Source organism: Macrosteles quadrilineatus, unplaced genomic scaffold (assembly GCF_028750875.1).
Source record: "Macrosteles quadrilineatus isolate MER2022 unplaced genomic scaffold, UCM_ALF_1.0 Scaffold_3__2_contigs__length_128488019, whole genome shotgun sequence".
In the NCBI taxonomy this organism is placed as follows: Eukaryota; Metazoa; Arthropoda; class Insecta; order Hemiptera; family Cicadellidae; genus Macrosteles; species Macrosteles quadrilineatus.
Genome location: NW_026542596.1, coordinates 67,635,439 through 67,658,391, shown reverse-complemented (window position 1 = coordinate 67,658,391; position 22,953 = coordinate 67,635,439). Strand labels below are relative to the sequence as shown.

At 35.5% G+C, this 22,953-nt stretch overlaps 2 protein-coding genes across 3 annotated transcripts in view; both read left to right on the top strand.

The window, feature by feature from the left end:
- Positions 1–8,437: 8,437 nt before the first annotated feature.
- Positions 8,438–16,387, top strand: LOC128990128 (immunoglobulin-binding protein 1b-like). The gene is made up of 4 exons (XM_054412388.1): positions 8,438–8,734; positions 13,595–14,349; positions 15,021–15,132; positions 16,187–16,387. The coding sequence occupies exons 1-4, from the start codon at positions 8,618–8,620 to the stop codon at positions 16,280–16,282; spliced, it is 1,080 nt and encodes a 359-aa protein (XP_054268363.1). The 5' UTR covers positions 8,438–8,617; the 3' UTR covers positions 16,283–16,387.
- A 4,005-nt stretch (positions 16,388–20,392) lies between these two features.
- The window catches only part of LOC128990218 (uncharacterized), an 81,488-nt gene continuing 78,927 nt past the window's right edge, over positions 20,393–22,953 (top strand). For both annotated transcript variants that reach the window (XM_054412514.1, XM_054412513.1), the window contains exon 1: positions 20,393–20,474. The gene's annotated coding sequence lies outside the window, so the exon portion shown is untranslated. The remainder of the gene's footprint in view (positions 20,475–22,953) is intronic.

Sequence of the window (22,953 nt, the reverse complement as noted above, 5' to 3'; positions counted from 1 at the left end):
ATACATGCAATCGTTTACAATAGAATTTGCAACTGAGTTGACAACAGCCGATTTTTACTCCACAGAGGCTAAAAACGATATTTACTCCCTAAAGAGTAAAAATGCTTCTTTAAACAAACCCGCAAAGCAATCATGAAAAACGACTGTTTTTAATGCAGTATGACAAAAACAATATAATATGAACCCTTGATGACTCCGCTCAATTTTGTGGATGCCTCTGCGAACGCCACCTAGTTATGTCTTTATGTAATCTTTGTTATTTGTTTTTCTCTATTATTGTTTCGAGTAACTTTGACACATGAATGACCAAAAATTATTGACTTTAATGGGGTATTAGAGGTAGAAAACAAGTTTTTTCAAAAAATGTTTTAGACAAAAGTTATGTATTTTTCGACGTAAAATCCGATTCTGTAATCAAAATTGGTAGTTTACATTTAAAAAAGTCAACTTCCGGTCTAAAAAATCCACTTCCGGTGTGATTTTGGATTTGAAATTATCACCATTTGGTAGACCGTGCCCAATTTAGCTAGTTCTGTATTATTTTTTGTTTGTAAGAAAAGGTTTCCATCGTTTTGAAAGGGGTGTACGGGTGGTTTTGGACACCCGGTATTACTTATTTAATACGCAAGCAGGATTTTTGTGACAATTACTCCTCCGAAACTACTGAACCGATTGACATGTTTTTGGTGTCATTGGAAAGAGATAACGTGAAATTACTTTCTTTTTAGGGAAATAATTAGAGAGTGAGGCCCTGGGGCTCTTTAAAGTTTCGTATTTCTCCATAAGATTAACATGGGAAACAAACATTGTTTTGAAACTCCAGCTGTTGTCAGAAATTAAATATTAATAGTTGGTCTCCATGGAAGCAGGAGAAAATTCACAATGTTTACATTTGCTTTGACATTTAAATGTAAAAAACCAGAACTGTCAAATGCCTATTTCACAATTTCAGACAGCTGATCCAAAAAAAAAATAAAACAACTATGTGGTAGGTTTATTTAATCTTAAACTTTATGATGGATTATTTATTATAAATCTATTTCAATGATTATTAAACAGATTTTTCCCGTTTCGAAGCAAACAATAATAGTGAGAAGAACATATGAATTGTAAACAGTCAATGTGTAAATTATCCATGTTGTATTAAAAATGTGTATAGTTTTGGATGTTGCTTTGTGTTTCATGATATAAGTTATTAGTTATTGAATTTTTATTTTAAGGATTTGACATATGAGTAGGCCTATGATGAATAACACCATTTCAGAGTTCTGCCAGTTTTTGCCTAACTCTGTCCTGTAGAGTTTAAAGTAGGCCATACCTTATTGTCTACAAATTTGCTAAATAACGTAGGTACGGTACTTTATAAAAGCTGGCCGCCTTTTTTCGTTGACTTAAATTGTAAGCTTACCTTTTCCCATCCATGGGCAGTTTGATTGTTAAAAATTAATCCTTTAAACTAGAATAGGACTGTTATGTAAATTGTGAGTATTTCCATTAGTTAATAATCTTTTCGTTGACTCTTAAAATCATCGGAAATTATTACTGAAATTAGTTTTAAACAAGTTATTTGTTTATAAATAACTCCTGTACTTCTTTGCAATTGCTCGATTTCGAGCAACATGTACTCTAGTTAAATTAATAGCCCATACAGCCAATTGCTTCTAAGGGACCTAGTACAGTTCATAGCGGAATCCGAACCACATTTTTGCATTGTTATTTATTTACAAATTGGTATAATTATCAGGATAGTACTGTGGATAGTCGTATTAGTACCAAAGAAAAAGAACTACAAAACTTGTAGTTCTATGAGTACTAGAGTAGTAAGTTTTATCTATGGTAGTACTCACTAGTGTTGATGTTAAATTCACACCAGGGAGTATCACATCTACAGATAATGCCTATAAATATCAACAATTCTTTGTTTTCTGTACGATGAAGTCTCTTCGCTGGACGATCAACCGGAGCAAATACAGTTGCTGGGAGAAATTGGGGTACAATGATGACAGTTCCTATTCGTGGGGTGTAGGGCGGGGACACTGCGGAGATGATAGTTAAGAGCCCCTGTTCCCGACTCAGACATGGCAGCCACTGCGGGATGACAGGTGTATTGAACAGGATGAAGTCGCACTGTACATTCTTGAAGAGTAGGAGAGACGGTCTTTCTATCCCTTAAGAACAATAAACCCTGGACCTGACAGGGTACCTGGCGAGGCCCTCAAAGAACGTTTTATCTATCGATACCCTGATCCTTTTTATTATGTTTAATGCCTGCCTAGTCAATAGGGCGACCCCCTGGTGCTATGGAAGTTTATAATCAATTCCAGACTTAACTCATCAGCCAAGGACGCTATGGGGGGACCTCTCCCCTACCCTCGTCAGGTTGTGATGCTCCGCGCGATGCTACCCAGCTATTGCACTTATTTATGGAACGTGTGCACAATGTTTACGTTTACAAGTTTTAGCGAATTTCCCATATAGGGAATAAGCTATTACCGTAGTACTCATGGTAAGACCTGGACGCGGGACCGATTTTCTTTTTCGTTTTGAGGTCCCTAGAGGCCAAAAACACCATCCGTTCAAATTCATAAATATAAATATCAACAATTCTTTGTTTTCTGTACGATAAAGTCTCTTCGCTGGACGATCAACCTGAGCAAATACAGTTGCTGGGAGAAATTGGGGTACAATGATGACAGTTCCTATTCGTGGGGTGTAGGGCGGGGACACTTACATTATAAAAAGTTGGCAAGTTCCAAATCCACACAAACAGATCTTGTTATTCCTGCTGACTCAAATTCACCGTGGCAACATAAAATGGCAAGCTTCAACTCTGTACACAGAATGTTAAGAGTACCTTTAAATGAAGACGATTACAATTTGGAAAAATCTATTATAAAAGACATAGCTTCATAGCTACAAAAATGGATACAAGGATAGTTTAATAGACAAATTAATCAAGAAGATCGAAAATAAGAAAACCCAAAATTTAAACATAGAAGAGAAGAAGGAGTTTATTTGTCTTCCGTACAGTTCGGTATTAAACAAACCAATCAGGAAAACATTTCAAGCATCTAAATTCAAAATTAGCTATAGATCTAGAAACAATGCATTCAATTTAATTAATAAACTATCAAACAAGAACCTACAAACAATTAACAAATATGAAAAATCTGGAATTTACAAAATTAAATGTCTAAATTGTCCCAAATTCTACATTGGCCAGACTGGAAGACCATTTTCATGCAGATTCAAAGAACATATCCAAGCCGTAAAATCAAACAATAAAACATCCCAACGCTCAATGTATGCAGGAGAACACATATTAGAAAATAATCACAATTATGGCAAATTAGAAGAATGTGTCAAAATTCTAAATTATGAAAAAAGGGTGAAAAAATGGACATAAAAGAAGAGCTACAAATATACCTACACTCAAAAGAATACGGGGACCAAATTCTCAATGTAATGCAAAAACAAAAGCAAAATCCAATACATGAAAAAAATCAGACAAATCAGGGAAGAATCTTGCACATTTACATGTTAAAAAATACACCTAACCATTTAATCAAAATTTTAATATGAATTCAAAACATATGTTATTAACTATTTATTTATTTTATTTGTTTACATACTTTTATATAGCTCGTACTGTGATCATGGCCTTAGTGCCGAAATACACGTATCAGTTTAAATAAAAATGAATTTCAGGGTACTCTGGTTTTTATTATTTCGCTTATTAATTGAAAAAGTAGCCCTAAAAAGTGAACAGAACTATCAATATTTAAATATATATATTTTAGACAATTTGATCAATCACCGTTGGTTTTGAAACAAACCGTGGCAATCAATACAATCCGCTTATACTAAATCAGCCTATAATCACATGTATGAGTTTTTAGATTACATAAACAATTGGTGCAAACCAATTTTAAAAAGAAAAAAGGAAAAACAAATTAAGAAGATTCAAAATTTGATGTCAAAACAAAATTCTGTAACAGCGAATACCACCAATGAAGATGATAGCACATTTAAACCAACCATGGAAAACCTTACAAATATAACATTTACAAAAGAAGAAACTGAAATGTTATGCAAATCAATCAAATACAATGTAAATTTAGACCATAAACCAAAAGTAATAGAAGATCAACTATTTGATTTTGAAGCTGAAATACAGAAGAAAACCGCTGACCATCAGGAAGCTATAAGACATAATTTTATTCATGAATATGAAAAAACCCAATCCCATGCTAAACAAACAAAAGCAATCAACAAATCAAAGAAAGATTTTAACACAATAAAAAATATAGCCAATAAATTAGAACAAAATCAAGCTATGATAGCTAAAGCAGACAAAAGCAATACTACAATAGTCTTAAAAATTGAAGACTACAATGACAAAGTACAAGACTTTTTAAACAATAATTCTTTTTCAAAACTCAAAAATGATCCTACTCAAGAATATAATAAACAAACCAACAAAATCATAACAAAAAGTAAAATAATTACTCCAGAAGAAAAATTAAAAATGAAAATGATAAAACCCAAAGCACCACAACTAAAAGGTAGGATGAAAACGCATAAATTAAACATACCAATACGACCTGTGGTTAATTACTGTAATGCACCATGCTATAAACTTGCAAAATTTCTAAATTACAAACTAAAGAGCTACATGACATTTGGAAATAACTATAGTTTATTGAACAACTATGAGTTGATAAACAAAATCAAAGATGTACAAATTCCTAATACAGTAACTCTGTATTCATCTCATTTGACATTACAAACATGTACTCGAATGTACCAATTAAAGAAACCCTTCAAATTATATCACAAAACCTATCAAAAAACAACGAACTAACAGATGGTAATATCAAAGATTTAATTGCACTCACCAAAACAACGGTAGAACAAAATTATTTTGAATTTAATTCGATGTATTATAAACAAAATGAAGGGTTAGCAATGGGTTCACCACTATCTGGTTTATTAGCCAACATTTACATGCAGCATATAGAAAACGAAAAAATCATTAACAATGTCAACCCAATGCTGAAGGATATATATTGGTACAGGTATGTTGATGACATCATATGCTTATTTAACATTGACAACCATACACCAAATCAACTATTGGAATACTTGAACACGATTTCAAAATCAATTAAATTCACATTAGAAGTTCAAAATTCATCTATCAATTTCTTAGATTTGACTATAACCAAAGAAAACAATTTACATAAATTTAAAATTTTTAGAAAGCCTACTGAAAACAATCTCATTATCCCAGCAAATTCAAATCATCCCTGGCAACACAAAATGGCAACATTCCATTCGTATATTGATAGACTTATCAACATTCCCATGAGTAACGAAGACTTTATTGAAGAAAAGGAACATATCACAAAATTAGCAAAGAGTCATGGATACAGCAGCAAAACCGTAGAAAAAATGATAAAGAAAAAAGCAGGCATGAAAAACCAACATGTCAAGAAAGAAGAAAGAAAACATGAATTTTTATGCCTACCTTACTCAACTACATTTAACAAAGCATATAGGAAAACATTTAACAACCAAAATTATAAGTTATCATACAGAACAAGAAACAATTCATTTGATTTAATTAACAAATTTTCACAGTCAAACAACAACGTATCAGACATAAAAGACAAATCAGGCATATACAAATTAAACTGCAGTTCCTGCTCAAAATTCTATATTGGCCAAACAGGACGAAATTTTCAAAGTAGATACAAAGAACATATTCAAGCAATTAAATCAAACAACAGAACTACACAAAAATCTACATTTGCAGAACACATACTTTCTACAGACCATAGGGCCTACATACAAAAATTATAACGAAAACATTACCATACTAGACATTATTAACAAAGGAACCAAAATGAACATAAAAGAAAATTTTCACATATATAAACACTACAAAGAAGACAGAAACAACATTTTAAATATAGTACACACACAAACCACTAATCCTATATTTAACAAAATTATAAGTGTTAGAAAAACCAACAACTAAACATTCATTCACATAGGTACTAACAAAATTAACAGCTGTATTTATTCATAACATAATATTTTTGTTTGAAATTAGGTTAACACACTTGAAAATGTCCTTAGAGACGAAACATGTTGTGATTTATTAAATAAAAAAGAATATAAAAAAAGGGTACTCATGTTATTTTACATATTATTTATTAATATATATATATATATACATACATATATATATATATATATATATATATATATATATATATGTGTGTGTGTGTGTGTGTGTGTGTCCGACAGCAGAATAACTCGAGCAAAAATGATCCGATTTCAATGAAATTTGGTACAAACGTGTAAACGTATGTTTATTCGAACGAGTTCGCGATCCAGCATGATCGGACCATGGGAACGGGGGTTTAGGAGGGTTTTATGGGGTAAAAATAGGTTTTTCCCATTTTTGACAAAAAAAAAACATAAAATTTAGCAATTTCTTTCCAAACCATTTTGTAGAGCTTAAAAAAACAAATAATTTAGTATATTGAAGCGTTATTATGCGCTAATGGTTGCGTAGAAAATTCCAAAAAGTTTTAAATTTAAAATTCCCATGTTATTCTTATGGAGAATAAGTAAACTGTTGTAGTTTGCTTGTTTATGAACATATTTTGATCAAATTTGGAAAATGTTTTTATTTCTTACTAACTATTCACATTTTACAAAAAAAAAAAACAGTTTTACCCTCCCTGATGCAGCAAACCTAAGTACTTGTTAAACTAATTCTATTTAAATCGAGAATAAATGTTATATTTTTAAGTAGACATTTCAGTGTAAATCCAATCAGTCAAATGGAAATTCACTTAGTCTGCAGGTTTGCTGCGGCGGGGGTATTGTTATTCATGTTAATACCATGGCAATAGGCATGCCGGTGTGGTTATATGTATGATTATATGCACAGAGGATATATGAATTATATGAGACTACCATATAGAACCATTGACTAGGCTATATAGTCAATGGTAAAGGCTGGACTACAGTTCTAGGCGTCTGGCTGACGCATGCGCATTAATTTGCTGTGTGTTAATTCCCCATCTGTCAAAACTTGGGCTAACATATGATTAAATTGCAAATTCGTTATTACGCATATGCGTCAGCCAGACACCTAGAACTATGGTCCGGCCTTTACCCAAACAGCTCGATCTGGTAGAAAAGTAAAACCAAAACTCAAGCTTCCTGGACTTCAAGGACTTCCAGTCTCCACGGGGGGCTGGGGGGGCTGCTTTAAGTGGCTGTGGCGTCAACTTAGCCACAGCTGTGAATCAATTGCTCTTGATTTTTACTTTATTTTAATATTTATCACGTTAACTCATGTTAACTGCTGTTGCTGGATTGTTAAAATGTTTAGTTGTGTTTATCTCACGATGTGTGTTTATAACAAACCGCTTCAAAATCAATGAGGCGAAAACCCAATCCCTAATCTGCACTCTGCGATCGAGGATAGAGCAGGACGAGACTGTAAAGCTATTAGGATTCTGGATCGACCCTAGGTTAGGCTGGAACATTCACACAGACAAAGTTTGCGTCAAGTTATCAAGAGACCTTCTCAGGAAGCTTAGAGAGGTTACCACTAAAAACTACTTGATTACCATCTACCATTCCTTGTTCCATAGCCATATACTGTATGGAATAGTACTCTGGGGCCAATCTCCTTCTGCCCAGGATATACTGTTGCTGCAAAAGAAAGCCTTGCGAATCATAACATCCTCCGGCCCAAGAGAACACTGCCGACCCCTTTGTAAAGAATTGGGTATCCTCACCGTTGTTAGCACAGTATGTCCTGAACAGCCTTTTACTGTTAAAAGAGAACCTGACTAGCTTTAATAGCAGAAGTAGCCATCACAACCACGGAACACGCAGAGCTCATGACTTGGACATGCCTCGCTCACCCTGCCCGAAAGAGTCAGGAACTTAGACCTGAAAGCTTTTCAAGCCACAGTGAGCAATTCTCTCTTGTAAAGGCCCCTCTGGCCTCTATAGTGTGCAAGAGTAGGTAGAGGAACCTCTCATGCCGGGTTGAAATTTTCGCCACAGTTTTAGTATTTATGTTGTAAATATATGTTTTTATTATATGGTATTAAAAATTTGACGCTATCAATCCAACCACAGTCAAAGATTAAGAAGAAGACAAGTATCAAGTATGTGAGATGTGTTCCTGTCATAATCTAAACTAGATACATTTTCTGGTATCCTTTCCATCCTTGCTCAATGCTCGAAGTGTTTTATATTCTACTCTTCCCAAGACCCTGTTCTTCACTCATCGAATTTCCAATAACAACAAAAAAAATAATATTTATTCATAATAAATAATAACAAACAACACAATTTTATAACCTAAACTGAAACTCTAAACCTGTGTCTGTGTGAAGGAGGGAGAAGGGCAAAGGATTAAGGACTTTGGGATTTAGGAAGGAGTGTTTGTTTAACTTACTCTACTCATTTTTGATGATATTTTAATTTTTAATGTTTACACTTTATTCAAACAATTCATTGTAGTTCTTTGTTCTTCTATTTCAAATCTAGTATAAAGCAGGAAGAGGAGTCGTAAAACATGGAAGAAAATGATACAGAGCACGATAAAAAGTTATCTGAAATATTTGAAGAAGGAATGAATATTTATGAAGAAATATCGAATACTGATCAGGCAACTAATAGTGGCGAAATTCAGGTAGAATAGAGATAGGCCTAAATTCATTCCTGTACCGGTAACGACTTTATTTTGTTGTAGCTCGATTAAAAGTTTGGTGATTAAGAAAACTAACATAGGCTAGGTCTAGGATCTGGGTACATTTTACTTTTATTGACAAAACATTTTATTTTTAGCCTATTCAGACAGGCAAGATTCAAAGGGGTTATTGGCGTTTCTTCCAATTAGGGTGGGCCTAAGTTAGGCCTAGGTAGGCCTACTTTATTGCTTATCAGGAGTTGGCACCAACTTAAGTTAGTGTTTTTGGTACACCTACATTCAGGACCTAGACCCTAGCCTATTTACACTTCCTGGTACAGCCATATTGTGTTTTATTTGTTGGAATAACCGTTGGTTAACCCTCCGAGCGTCACTTGTCGAAAAAACGACTCACGACACACTTAGTGTAGTGTCACTTGTCGATTTTTCGACACACGAATATCGTTTACGGCGAAGGCTCTATGACTGACTGAATCGGATTGAACTGGATCGAGTTAAGTAGGTATCGTTCTTTTTGTTAGATTCTAAGCTTTCTCCGGAGGTCTGTCTCTAAGCGCTTTTCATTTTAGTTCCGAAAATATTGTAGCAGACAGCTGACGAGCGTATTTGTAAACAGCTTGGTTAACTTCGGACCGATGTCTGATGTGTTTTATTACCTACGTTTATCATTGTTTTAGTGTTAAAAATCAAAACTAGTGATATACTTGGTGCATTATAAGAATATTTAAGTGATTTTGAAGGGCTGGTTGATGATCCTGAAGAAGTAGGTAGGCCTAGTGATATTGATGTAAATTATCAGCCAGATTCCTAGCTATGGTTAGGCTATGCATTCTTAGCTAAACGCTAGGCTGCACTTTACTTGACGTCCTACACTCATTCGATTGTTTTTTTAATTCGATATTTTCATTAGATTGGTTCATTCGATATATCGTTCGGTTAGTTAGGTTAGGTTAACCTTACCTAACTAACCAAACGATATATCGAATGAAGCAATCGATTAATCGATATATTGATCGATATTTTCATTCGAATGAGTGTAGGACGTCAAGTAAAGTGCAGCCAAACGCTATGTACTGAAATCTGTTTTTCACTCATAACTTATTTATTTGATAACTTACCTCACTATATGATTATATATTTGTAATCCTCATAAAATTTAGAACAAAGTGGCTATTTTCAAATATTTATAGGCTTATAATTTATACAATTTCATTGAGCGCAAACTTATTTTATTTTATTTTTTTTCCAAAATATTTTTTTTTACCTAAAAACTTTTTTTTACAAATGTTCCTTATGTTTTATAGGTATATAATATTGAAGCCCATGATTTTCCAAACAAAATGGTATATAGAACAGAAGAATTAACATTGTTTTAAGCTTCTCAGATCCGTTTTAATAAAACCTTGCAAATGCGCCAAAAATAGGCGGACATTAAGGCCTAAACTATGGACACTCGGAGGGTTAAACGACCAGGCAGGGGTGCCCACAGAATGATTTGATAGCGCGAACCACGCTATACAATTAAATTTTGAGGGAATTTGAGATTTAATGAGGTTTTTTTTTTAGATTTGGGGGAAGGGAATTTAAAAATACAACTTTTTAAATAATTTTAATATGGACATTAAGAGACAAGCTGTGCTCATAATAAAGCATAAATATAAAACATAACACAACTCGTCAGGTTTGGTTTAGCATGGCCGATGAGATGCGCTAGCACTGTACTGGCGGCAACCGAGTGGCGATGGCAAGTCATCATTTTACAACCTAACAGATCATTTCACAACCTATCTGGAATTGCAAAGCACCAGGTCGAAAAATATGGAAATAAACAATTGTACTTCAAAAACAATCAATTGGCAAAGCATTGGCGTGGAACTAAATTCATTCAATTGGAACAATATATTAAATTCGGTAGACGTGGACGAAGCTTCAGAAATGTTTAATAAGGTTATAGGGCAAATTTTAGATAAATATACAATTATTGAAAATAAATCAGCCAAAGCCTCTAAATTAAAGCCATGGATAACTAATGGGCTCCTAAAGTCAATACGCTATCGAGATAAGTTAAGTAAGCAGCTCCGACATCATCCTTTCAACACACAATTACGGACAAGGTTTACTAGATACCGGAACATATTACTGTAATATCATTGATAAGAAAGCTAAATACAGGTTTTATAAGACTAAAATTGATGAAGCTAACGGTGACTCAAGAAAGTTCTGGAACATTGTGAATGAGGTCGCGGGCCGCCCAAGTAGAAAGGGAAAATTCCCAGTTGAGGGTTTCTGCGCGCACGGTGACACTGCTACACCTGACGCAATAAAAATTGTCGGCAATAATTTCAATAACTACTTTGCCTCAGTTGGCGCGCAACTTGCGAGTACAATTAAGACTGACGGGCCAGCTGAGGTCGATGACGCCATTTACGCCACAGATAAGGTTTTCTCCCTGAGACCTGTCACTCAGCAAGAACTCTGCGATGTTGTGAGGTCCATAAGAGGCAATTCAGCTGCCGGATGGGATGGAATTCCATCGAAGCTTATTAAATATAATATTGAAACTTTGAATCAACCACTTTTACATATAATTAATCTTAGTACAAGTTCAGGCAAGTTTCCTACATCAATTAAAATTGCTAAAGTTATACCAGTTCACAAATCAGGCCAAAAAAATATTAATTCTAACTTCAGACCAATATCGTTGCTCGGTGCAGTTTCTAAAGTTCTCGAAAAGTGTGTTAAGTTACAGTTAACCCATTATCTTGAAAATGAAAATGTGATTTCCAGTTCACAATACGGCTTTAGGGCAAACAAAAGCACGACGCATGCACTATTTAACATTAACAAATTTATTTCTTGCAAAATTAATTTAAAACAACGAGTGCTAGTAACATTTTTAGATCCAGCGAAGGCTTTTGATTCAATCGATAGACAAAAGCTAATGTCAAAATTAGAGTTTGCTGGGTTAGACAAGTTGTCAATTGACTGGTTCAAAAGCTATTTAGAAGACCGTCATCAAGTCGTATCCATCAATGGCATTTTAAGTGAGAAAACTAATATCGAATATGGTGTGGTCCAGGGTAATCTTGGACCTTTGTTGTTCTTAATATACATAAATAACATATCTAAAGTGCACTCTGGAAGCAAACTTTTCCTCTTTGCTGACGACACAGCAGTGGTTACTACCGGCAGTACGTGGGACGTGGTATATGACCAAGCATCGACTGATTTGGTTAAAATCAAAAATTGGTTGGATCACAACTCCATGTCACTAAATGTTACAAAAACAAAATGCCTTCCCATATTTTTAAAAAGTGATAACGATCCTTGCCCCAGACTCCTACACCTACACTCTTGTGGTGATCCGCTGTCACGGGACTGCTGCTGTGACACTGTCGAACGGGTGTCACAATATAAGTACTTAGGCGTTAACATGGATCAGAGATTGAGCTGGGTTCCACACGTTTGGTATGTGAAACAGAGGCTTAGAAGGTTGGTCTATGCTTTCGCTCAGCTGGGCCAGGTGTTGGCGGTGGATCACTGCAGGATGGTATACTACGCTTATGTGCAGTCGGTGCTCCAGTACGGAATTTTGGCTTGGGGTGGCGTCTCATCCGCTGTGCTGGAGCCTTTGTTTGTAACACAGAAATCTCTAATAAAAAAAATTCTTAAAAAACCACCCCGATATCCAACAGATCAACTCTTTATTGAATTTCCAGTATTGAATATTAGGCAACTATTCATTAAATCACTATTACTGTTTATAAAGTCAAACAAGCAACAAATATTTACAGAAATATCACATTGTTATCCCACTAGAAACCGGATAAATTTTGGCTTTTGTTGCCTAGATCATTCCTCAATTCCACTAACAAGAACCTTTCTATCTAGCACATGTTTTATACCGTAACCTTCCATCAGACATTATCGAGGCGGAGGGTAGCAGTGTTGCTGTGTACAAACGCAGGATTGGCGAGTGGCTCGCGCGTATCGGGTGGGCGGCTGCAGAGGCGCTGATACAGTCAGTTTACACAGTATAATTATTTTCCATTAACTGAAAAAGATGTTTTCGCCACGGCTGATGCAGAATTCAACCATGTTTTTGTTACCGTTTTCAGTAACTTCTAGTTTAGTAGGATCCATTTTATTATTTTTTTGAATGTATTACTATAGACTCTCGTATTTGTTTAAATCTAATTAGGGGTTTCCTTTCTAATATTCAATTTATAAAGGTGTTTGTCTTTTTTAATTTCTAGTAGATGTAGGTAATAGCATCAAACAAATTTTAAATACTTTGTATATTGCCTAACAATGGTTTACAAGAACTCTTCCCCCGATCACAGATCAACAGTCTATCCGGGGGAATAATTCCATGTAATATATTGTTCTATTATTGTACTGTTTAATTTTTGGAATAAAAGTATTTTGATTTGATTTGATTTGAAGTGAGCTCTCCCTCCACTACTCAAAATTCGCTAATGTGGTTGGGGCTATTATCGCTGGGAGTACTGAGCTGGGTGTAGCTTTGTTTACATCCCGATTCCCGCCGCCTGTGTGACGTGTATCTTTTACAACAATCGTCAAACGTGTTGTAGTTGTATGGAATATTTAATGAACTAATAAGTTAACACTTTGAGTAAGTTTCATGATATTCTTTTCTTTATGAAATCTGTCAAACAATTGTATCCTGGTATATTTTAACAAAGTTTAAATAATATTTAGGCTAGCCTATAATTTTTAGTTTGGTATTTGTTTTGTTTTTTTATCTTTACAGTAGACTCCCATTTAGTTTTATGAATTTTACGCTTTGTCTGTGTTGATTTTGATTATTAAATGTTCCAGGTTAAAATACGCAGAGCTATGAAATTATTCGAAGATGCGACACGTCTGGCATCCATGACTTCCTTGTTTAGCTCAAATGAATCCATTGAAGAAGTAGCAACAAATAATTTGAAATATTTTTTGTTGCCATCTCTGCTAGGGAACCTGACTCAAAAACTGTGTGTAACAGAGAGAACAGAAGTAGTCGACACAGCGGATATTTACTTCAGAGATTTTTTACAACGTTGCAAGGACTACGCCATTACTGATATAGAGATTCCACCGCCATCTGATGCAGAACAAGAACAAAGCACATCAAATCAAGTGGCTGTACCTCAAACTCCTGCTCAGGCTCTCATGAATTCTGCTCACTTCAGAGCAAACAAGATACAGCTTTACAACGAGCAAAAGGCTCTTCAAGGCGATTTGAAAACTATGAAGAAACAGATAGATCTTACATCTCATGTCGACGATGAGCTGAAAAGAAACTATTTCATTACCTTAATAAAGTGTCATATTAATGAAGGTATTAGGGAGCTAGAGTCCCTTCAATCGGAAAAGGAAATCCTAAAATACATGTCTAAAGTTAAAGCTGGGGGTAGCTTGAAGGCGAACGAGAGTGAAGAAAAATTATCTAGAGGCCCTAAACCTAAACCGTTGAAACCGATTATAATAACTAAGGATGAGGTTCAAAAGAAGGTGTTTGGAGCTGGATATCCTAGTCTTCCTGCAATGACGGTTAAAGAGTTTTATGATCAACGAGTAAAAGATGGAATGTAAGTACTCTACTCTATGCACAGGCCTACTCAAACAGTATGAATTTTCATTCAGCAGTTTGTGGGCTTTGCTCAGTTTAAATTGTTTTTTTGTATAAGAAAACCATAATTATAATTATTTGCTTGACTTTAAAAAATTGGATAGGTAAATCAACATGAATTTTTATTAACAGAGAAAAGCCTATGAATTGCTTGTAGGCCTATATGAGGCATAGCACAAAATAATTTAGAATAATTCTCAATAGTCTACGTCCTAGCTTCTGTTGATTAAATGTATTCCGCTGGATATGTTTAACGGATCATAGTGCTGCCGTGATCGTTGGGAATTTTTAGTGATGTTGTGATTGTGGGAGACAATCATGGTGCTGAGATGACTGTGAAAGAAATATATGGCTACTAAGGCCTACAGTCAAAGACATTTTATTTTTTTACAAACAGTTTGCTCCAGATAGGTTCTGTTCCAAATGCGTTTGGATGGATGGGACTTTGTTGTAATCAGAACAGCTTAGATTACTTCAGCACAATTAACTGCGGCTCCAATGCACAACTAAGACAACAGTTTGGTTTCAATTGAATTGAATTCTTTTAACCTCTCTTCCAGTACATTAGTTGACACATAAAAGGCCACACTCAATCCAGATAACATGACAAGCTTTTTATTTGTATTTTAGATTCCCCGATGCTGAAACAGTGAAATCAAGATCTTTGCTAGAGATGGCCAGCCAAGCAAATGCGGAAGCTATTGCTGACCAAGAAGAAGCTGAGAAAGAGCGGAAAATTGAGGTAAATTTTACTTATCATTCTATTGGATGTTTGTTTAAAGTAATTTACCATATGCTGTCCAAATCCTGGCGAGTTAAATTACAAAATGCATTTCACCCAAAAGCAGAAAACGCATTATTGTCCATTATAGTCAACTCGGCAAACTCGCATATTGCACAGAACGTTATGAAATATGTTTTTTAATATATTTTGTGAAATGCATATATGCAAAACCACATACAGGATGTCCAGCCGACCTGGAAACCGGGAATTGTGGGTGAATTCAGATAACCGGGAAAAATCCGTGAATTGTGTGTAAATTTTATAAAGAACAAGAAATTCCCATGATTAATGACGTTGTGCCACGATCATCACAGGCTTTGCTGCGATAACGGGAAATCACGGATGTTACCATTATCTCCGGAAATGGGAATCATACTGGATTTTGGCGCGATTCAAGAAATTCCCACGTATTTTGCCACGACCGCAAGTATAGTGATGGATGTCCGAGACATGGTAAGAAATCATCACGGGTTTTGGTGAGATTGCGGCAAATTATATTAGAACAGTTATTGCCACACCGTGGGAAATAATCAGAGGTATTGACATGATCGCTGCAGGGCATCACATCTGTCCAACATCGTTGTTGCCACGATCGCGGGAAATCATGACGGATTTGGTCGTGGTTGCAGGAAATAATCACAGTGCTGCTGCAATCACTGGAATTCACAAGTAACGGATTTTGCCGTAAATAATCACGGATGTTACCTTGATCACAGAAAATGACCATGAAAATCACAATGTTGTCACGATTGCAAGAAATCATTATGGATGTTTTTGTTGCTACGATCTCGAAGAATTGGGAAATGTTATTATGATCGTGGTAAATCATCATAAATGTTGCCTTGATTGAATAAGATCATTAATTTTGCTGTGATTGCAAGAAATTCACTGAAAGTTTCATAAATTTACTGGCAGGTGTAAGGACACCCTGAGTAACTTCTCAGGAATTGTCAAATCACTGTTTTAAGTAACGATGAGACTGAAGTGACCTAATTTTAATGCTGTTTTGCAGACTGATGATGAGGAGGCTCTCGCTCGGGCCAGAGCCATGGATGAGTACAAGGACACTCACCAGAGAGGCTGGGGCAACCGCTACAACCGCAGTTAACCTCACAAGGCTGCTGTATATAACTGTCTTGCATTGTCAAAACTTGTCTTCAGACTGATTGTTTGTTTGGTGTTTGTAAAATAAGTAAATTAAGAGTTTAAATAAGCTTAGCGTTTTGTTTTTAATCCATCTTATTACTGTACTGCTATTATTTTATGGTTCATGAAACACAAAATAGTGTTTCAGTTTAGAGTTATTGTATGATATTTAAAATAATAATCATACTTAAGTTTTGTTTTATAATACATACTATCAATTCAGTAACCTATTTGGTATGATCACGCCAACGATCACATAGAGCGCTTCTTAAAGGGTTTGTATGCATTGGTAAAATTCATTAATAAGCCTATGACGTTCCAGATATATGGACCATCTTTGTGGTTGATTTTGGCTGTATTGGTTTTGTATTTTAGTCGTGACAGACGTCCAGACAGACAGAGACACCTCCTCATTTTAGCGAATTTCCCTATAGGGAAGTAGCTATTACCGTAGGTGGCACGGTAAGACCTAGACCCGGGACCGATTTACTTTTTCATTTTGATGTCCCCAGAGGCCAAAAACACCATTCGTTCAAATTTGTATATATGTATATATATATATATATATCATATATAGACTTATATATATATACGTCCGTGAACGCGATAACTTGAGTAATTTTTGTCCGATTTTGATGAAATTTGGTTTAAAGGTGTAAAGCGGGATAAACTTGAATGAGTTCGCGAACCAGCACGATCGGACCATGGGAACGGGGCTTTACGGGGGGTTTTATGGGGTAAAAATTGGTTTTTCTCACTTTTGACCCTCAAAACACAAAATTTCCCGATTTCTCTTTAGACCTTTTTAAAGAGCTAATAATTTACACCACCATTAAGAGCCTTTTTAAACAAATAATTTAGTATATAAAAGTATTTTTGTACGGTTATTAGTATCGGAGAAAATTAAAAAAATTGTAAATTTAAAATTCCCATGTTATTCTTATGGAGAATATTGTCAAATTTTGTAGTTTGCTTGTTTATGGATATATTTTGATCAAACTTGGCAAATTTATTTATTTTGTACTAAGCTATCAATATTTTACTCAAAAACACACTTTATTAGTTTCCTTGTAGCAGCAAACCTAGGTACTCGTTAAACCTAATGTTATTAAAATATATTTAACTGAAAATCAATTCAGACAAATGGAAATTCGCTTAGTCGGTAGGTTTGCTGCGGCGGGGGTATTTATAATAGTGTGGATTAAACTGATTTAGCCAAGGACCCGAGACTGCAAAAGAGCCGAGCACATAAAGCGCTTCCATTTCGACTGCAAGACAAAGCGAGAGTGTACATGGTCACCTCGCATAAGCACTCGCCCGAATTACTCGGCGAGGCGCCTCTGGGAGAGTGTACTGGGGGCATTAAAATTGAAAATTGAAAAAGAGGCGGCTTAGTGCGGGATTTGGTAATATTAAGATCAGCTAATAATACATATTGGTATAATAATTTAATAGGCCAAACTAATATAAATCAGAGATAATTATAGCACTAGGCCCAGTTATTGAACAATGTATGTCGTTTTGTTACTCGCTTAACTTCAATTGAGAAAAAAAGGCAAATGTTTTGTTTACTCCTTGCTTTTATAATGGCAAGGTTACGTTGCCAGTTTCACAAACTTATACAAAGTTGTTTATTGACTGGAAGTCACCAACAATCAAGACATTTCATGTAAAAAATAAGAAGCTTCTACAACTCATTTGCTATGGGAAGTGTTTGTTGCAATATTAGACCAACCACAATAGAAGAACCATGTGTGTATATATTCCATGGTCAAGTTCATCACAGAATTGGACCTTCGGAAATACAGTCTCTACGGTCAAGTTTATTTTTATGATTCAGGAGAGGCAAATAATGTACGCTGTTCAATAAGAGAAAATGAAAATTGTTATCCGAATCTAATTCAAGACCTATCTAACCTATTTCAACAAATAAATCCATTCTTTCAAAACTTTAGGACGGGTATTAAGAGAAATTCCGCTGAACAACGTGAGAATGTGCTGATGCTGGGCATATATTGCTGGACACTTACTGACAGACAACACATTAAAAGACGTTACACAATCGACCAACTTTCAATGACGCTCCTATATTTGAAGCAGATGATGGCTGTCCAGTTAGCAACACAGAGTTTGTGGTATACGTAAAAAAAGGAGCACCTGAAAGAGTTCATATCACCCCACTTTAAAAAAATGTAAAATAAAAATTGTTAAAAGGAGTAACATCACGGATAAAGGGGTAGTACTCTTGGATTTAGAAATACTGTAGGCCTATTCTACGCCGGGAAGTTGTGGCGTCTTCCCGGACTTTCTGAAGACCTCGAAAACTGTCCCTATTTATAAGAAGGGTGACCACCAGAGGCTTAATAGCTATCGGCCCATCTCCATAACACCTGTCTTCGGAAAGGTGGTGGTGGTAGAAGCCACCATAAAACCCCAGCTTGAAGTATTTTTTGAGGGACTTCTCGAATATGCAGTTTGGCTTCCGTAAGGGCAGGTCAACCGTTGATGCTGTTGCAAAAGTTGCTGCAAGCGTGGAAAATGCATTTGAAAACCACCAAGCTCTCTCTGTGATATCAGTAGAGCATTTGATTGTGTCTCCCACTCCATCTTGAAAAGGAAACTCCACTTCTATGGGATCAGGGATGCCGCTCTTGCCATCCTGAGTACTCACCTCGAACGGCGCTCGCAGGTCGTTGCAGTTGGTGGAGCTGTCTCCGGCACTTTGGCAGTTGATTTTGGTGTTCCCCAGGGTTCAGTGCTTGGGCCTACCCTTTTTCTCATCATGATCAACGATCTCGACAACCTTGGCACTACCCTCATGTTTGCAGACGACACTTCTCTCCTATCAGCTGGTACGAACATCGATCAAGCTTTGGCCATCTCCAGACGGCGTCTTGAAGATACAACTGCCTGGTTTCTGGCAAACTGCTTCCAACTAAACGAGGATAAGACGCAGCACATCATCTGCAGCCTCTCCAGAGATCAGCCTGGTGTTCAAGATCCAGTCTAATTGCTTGGATTTGTTCTTGATGGGAAGTTCAGCTGGACACATCACATAGACCAGACCACCAACAGACTCTCACGGATCTGTTTCCTCCTCTTCAAGCTTAAATTTTGTGTAACGGAGGCATATTTGGTGATGGTGTACCATGCCCTCTTTCACTGCCATGTCAGCTATGGTCTTCTTCTCTGGGGACACTCGCCAAAGATTTGTTGAAGTTCTTAGGCTCCAGAAGCGTGCAGTAAGGACTATTACTGGGAGTGAGTATCGTGCTCATTGCAAACCCCTCTTTGCACGACTTGGTGTGCTTACTGTAGTTGGCCACTACATACTTCTCTGTCTGGTGCACGTTATGGCTAATATAACAACCTTCACCACTCGTGTTGACGTCCACCAGTATAACACCAGGCAGCGCCATCAGCTTGATGTACCCAGGGTGCGACTATCTAGGACCCAGGCTAGTTATAGTGTGTCAGCCATAAGTCTGTTCAATAAGCTGCCACGACATATCCAGTTGATGGACTTTTGAGAACATTTGAGGCAGTGTTAACCACTTTCATCAAGAGCCGGGCCTATTACGATATTTCAGAGTATTTAGGGGATGATTTAAGAAGCCTGTAGCCTGCCGGAAGTATGTAAATAGTTGTAAATATTGTTTTTTGTATTAGTAATCCTGTAAAGTGACACTGTCAATCCCACATTGTGGGTAAAAGACAAAGAAGGAGGTATTAAGGTATAAAGGAGTAGGTTCCTAAATATTGTAATAAATAAAGATGAATTGAATTGAATGCCTAAGGTACAGTAATAGCTAATTCCCTATAGGAAAATGAGTTAAAATCTCGTTATGAAGGTAAGAATACCCAATATTTTAATACAGACCTATTTGATTTGATTTTGAAGTGTGGGAATTCATATTCAATAGTACAGTGTTGCCAGTGCGGCGGATCTTCGAACTACATGTCGTCTTATCTTCTGCAGCTCACTGTACAGTGCTGCTGGGGTGGCGCTTCTCGGAACTACATGTGTACCGCTCGCTGCAGTCGCAGTGTTCAGGAGTCAGGACTTGTGTTTGTGTTCAGTTTTCTTTCAGTTTGTTGTGTCGCGTAGTGTTGTGTAGAGTCGGAAGATCGCGCGTTTCCGTTTGACAGTTCAGGTACGTTTTGACTTTCCAAAAAGTCCAAAAATGTATTACTGTAAATGTACACATGCTTTCTATGTAAAAATAGTACAGTAATATAATTTTCTATTTTCAATGAAAGTAAAAGAAATATATTATTAAGATAAAACTAATTACACTGTGACTTTGTTGAAGAATATTTGTTGCTGTTTACTTTGGACTTTTATAGAATATAGATTGATAAAAAGGTTATGTGATGATCGGTAGTTTTTATAAAACGAGTCGGTGATATCACATAATTATAATTATTCATTTTAATTTTTTATCCTAATTATTGTTTTACTAAAATATATACTGTTGCTAGCAACTGCATTTTACTGTATTTTTGTGCAAACTAACTCAGTTAATTGAATTGAATTTTTTTATATTACAGTATTATGCTAAATTAGATCAGTCTCAGTAGGCCCTGCTTTTCCTTGTTCATAAACAATATCTACCCTATTTTTATGTTGTTTTTTTGTTTGTGTTCAGTTATCCCTGTGTCCGAAAATACAGTTAGAAGTTCAATTTTTTGATTATATAATTTTGATAAGAAATATAGGCTATTCAATTAGAGTTTTATTTTGTCAGGAAGAATGTGCATTTGTGTCCGAAAAATATTAGAAGAGAATAAATTTACGTGTTTAAATTAAAATTGTATGAATAAATACGGTACTTACGTACTGCATACAAGTTTTTTAAAACTATCTTTACACTCGGGAACATGGATTGTATTTGGTTATTGATATAGTGAACTTGAAGCACAACGGGGGTTTAAAATTAATGTTTAGTTGTTCTAAACAGTAGTTTTTTCTAATGCGGGCATTCCTAACTGTTTCGATCCATATTTCACTAGTATAAAAATAAGTCCGTTAAATGATATTATGGGACTTGGATAGTATTTATGTTATTTAAATAGGTATGCCTACATTTTATGTCGCGGCGTCTTGAAAGACACCTTAGCCTTAACTGGGAATGAAATAAGGTGCGTTTTGAGTGAAATGGCAATAGCTTAGGACGAAATAAGTAATTTGGTCAAAGTTTTAATCAGAATGTCCCTTAAAGCAAAATACAATAGCTTACTTTTTTCCATCAGAATAACACTGGAAATTTGAATTCACAGTTTTATGGAATTTTCTCCGTGACCATTAGGTATACAACCACGCTTTAATCTACTAGATTGTTTGTTTTTTTAGAGCTCTACAAAATGGTTTATGGAGAAATTGCAAAATTTTGGCGAGGTTTCGTGAAATCGTTCACGAATGTAAAATTAAGATTATGTTAAGAATGTAAGATTATTCATCTTATTCTGTTACTCACAAGACGGTAAATATACAAAAAAGATGGTAAGTGGTATTTTGTGTATTTACCGTCTTGTGAGTAACAGTATAAGCATAAATATATGTTTTAAGTGTTATAAGACGTTTCTTTTATTTACTTTCCGTAAATTTTATAACGTGTACAATGCTGATCATGAAGTTATTTATAAATAAATATATATATTAATGTGTTTTTGACCTCTGGGGACCTCAAAACCAAAAAGTAAATTGATACCGGGCTCAGGTTTTACCATGAGACATAGTGTAATAACTAAGCTATTCTTGTAAGATATGACTTGATTTGTAATCTGTTCGTCAAATAAAGTTGGGACGTTTATTTTATGGCGACGAAACAGTTAAAGCTCAAAGAGATCATCGGGTTAAAGAGAACTAATTTAACAGCTCCCAGAAGAGTTAATTTAGCTGGCTAATTTAGACGGGCTTCATTTACATTGATGTTTACTTCGTCCAGCAATTATTATCGTTCAAAGGTTTAGAAAAGTCGAGTCTTGTTTTGAATACATTAAATTAATGCAAATTAATGTGTTTAATGTATAGACCTATAGTAGTTGAATCTAGACAAGTGCTTAGATACAATACGATACGATAGACGTGTTGTAACGTTTATTATGAAACCGCACAAAAACTTAGAAGACTAATATCATTGAGTATAATGCTAATATTTACTTAAATTAATTTCCACAAAAAAATATATACTGCATTGAAATGGTCCAGATAAAGTATCGGGTGTTCCATATGAGTTAAATAAACCCACTTAGATGCTGGTAATAAGTGTTCCCTAAAGACCTAATATTGAAAAGTGTAAGTATGGGTGAATCTAGACCAACGCGTTGATCCAACCCTAAAACTGCCACTGAGGGTGTCATAAATTATTCCATTCATACAAAAATAACTCTTTCCTACAGTTACCTAACAATGTACATGTTCTCTCTGATTTGAGAAAGCAAAGTGGCCAATTCGCTCATCACTCTAATTACTTTGTCTCACTCCAGATTTGCAACGTGAAGGCGCGTTTCTTTACCAATTTATTTGTTTTATGGTAACTGTAGGAAAAATATAATGTGCAACTCGAGTGCAACGTGCAATCGCCTCACTCGAGAAAGCATTCTTCACTCGCCTACGGTTCGTGTAAGGCG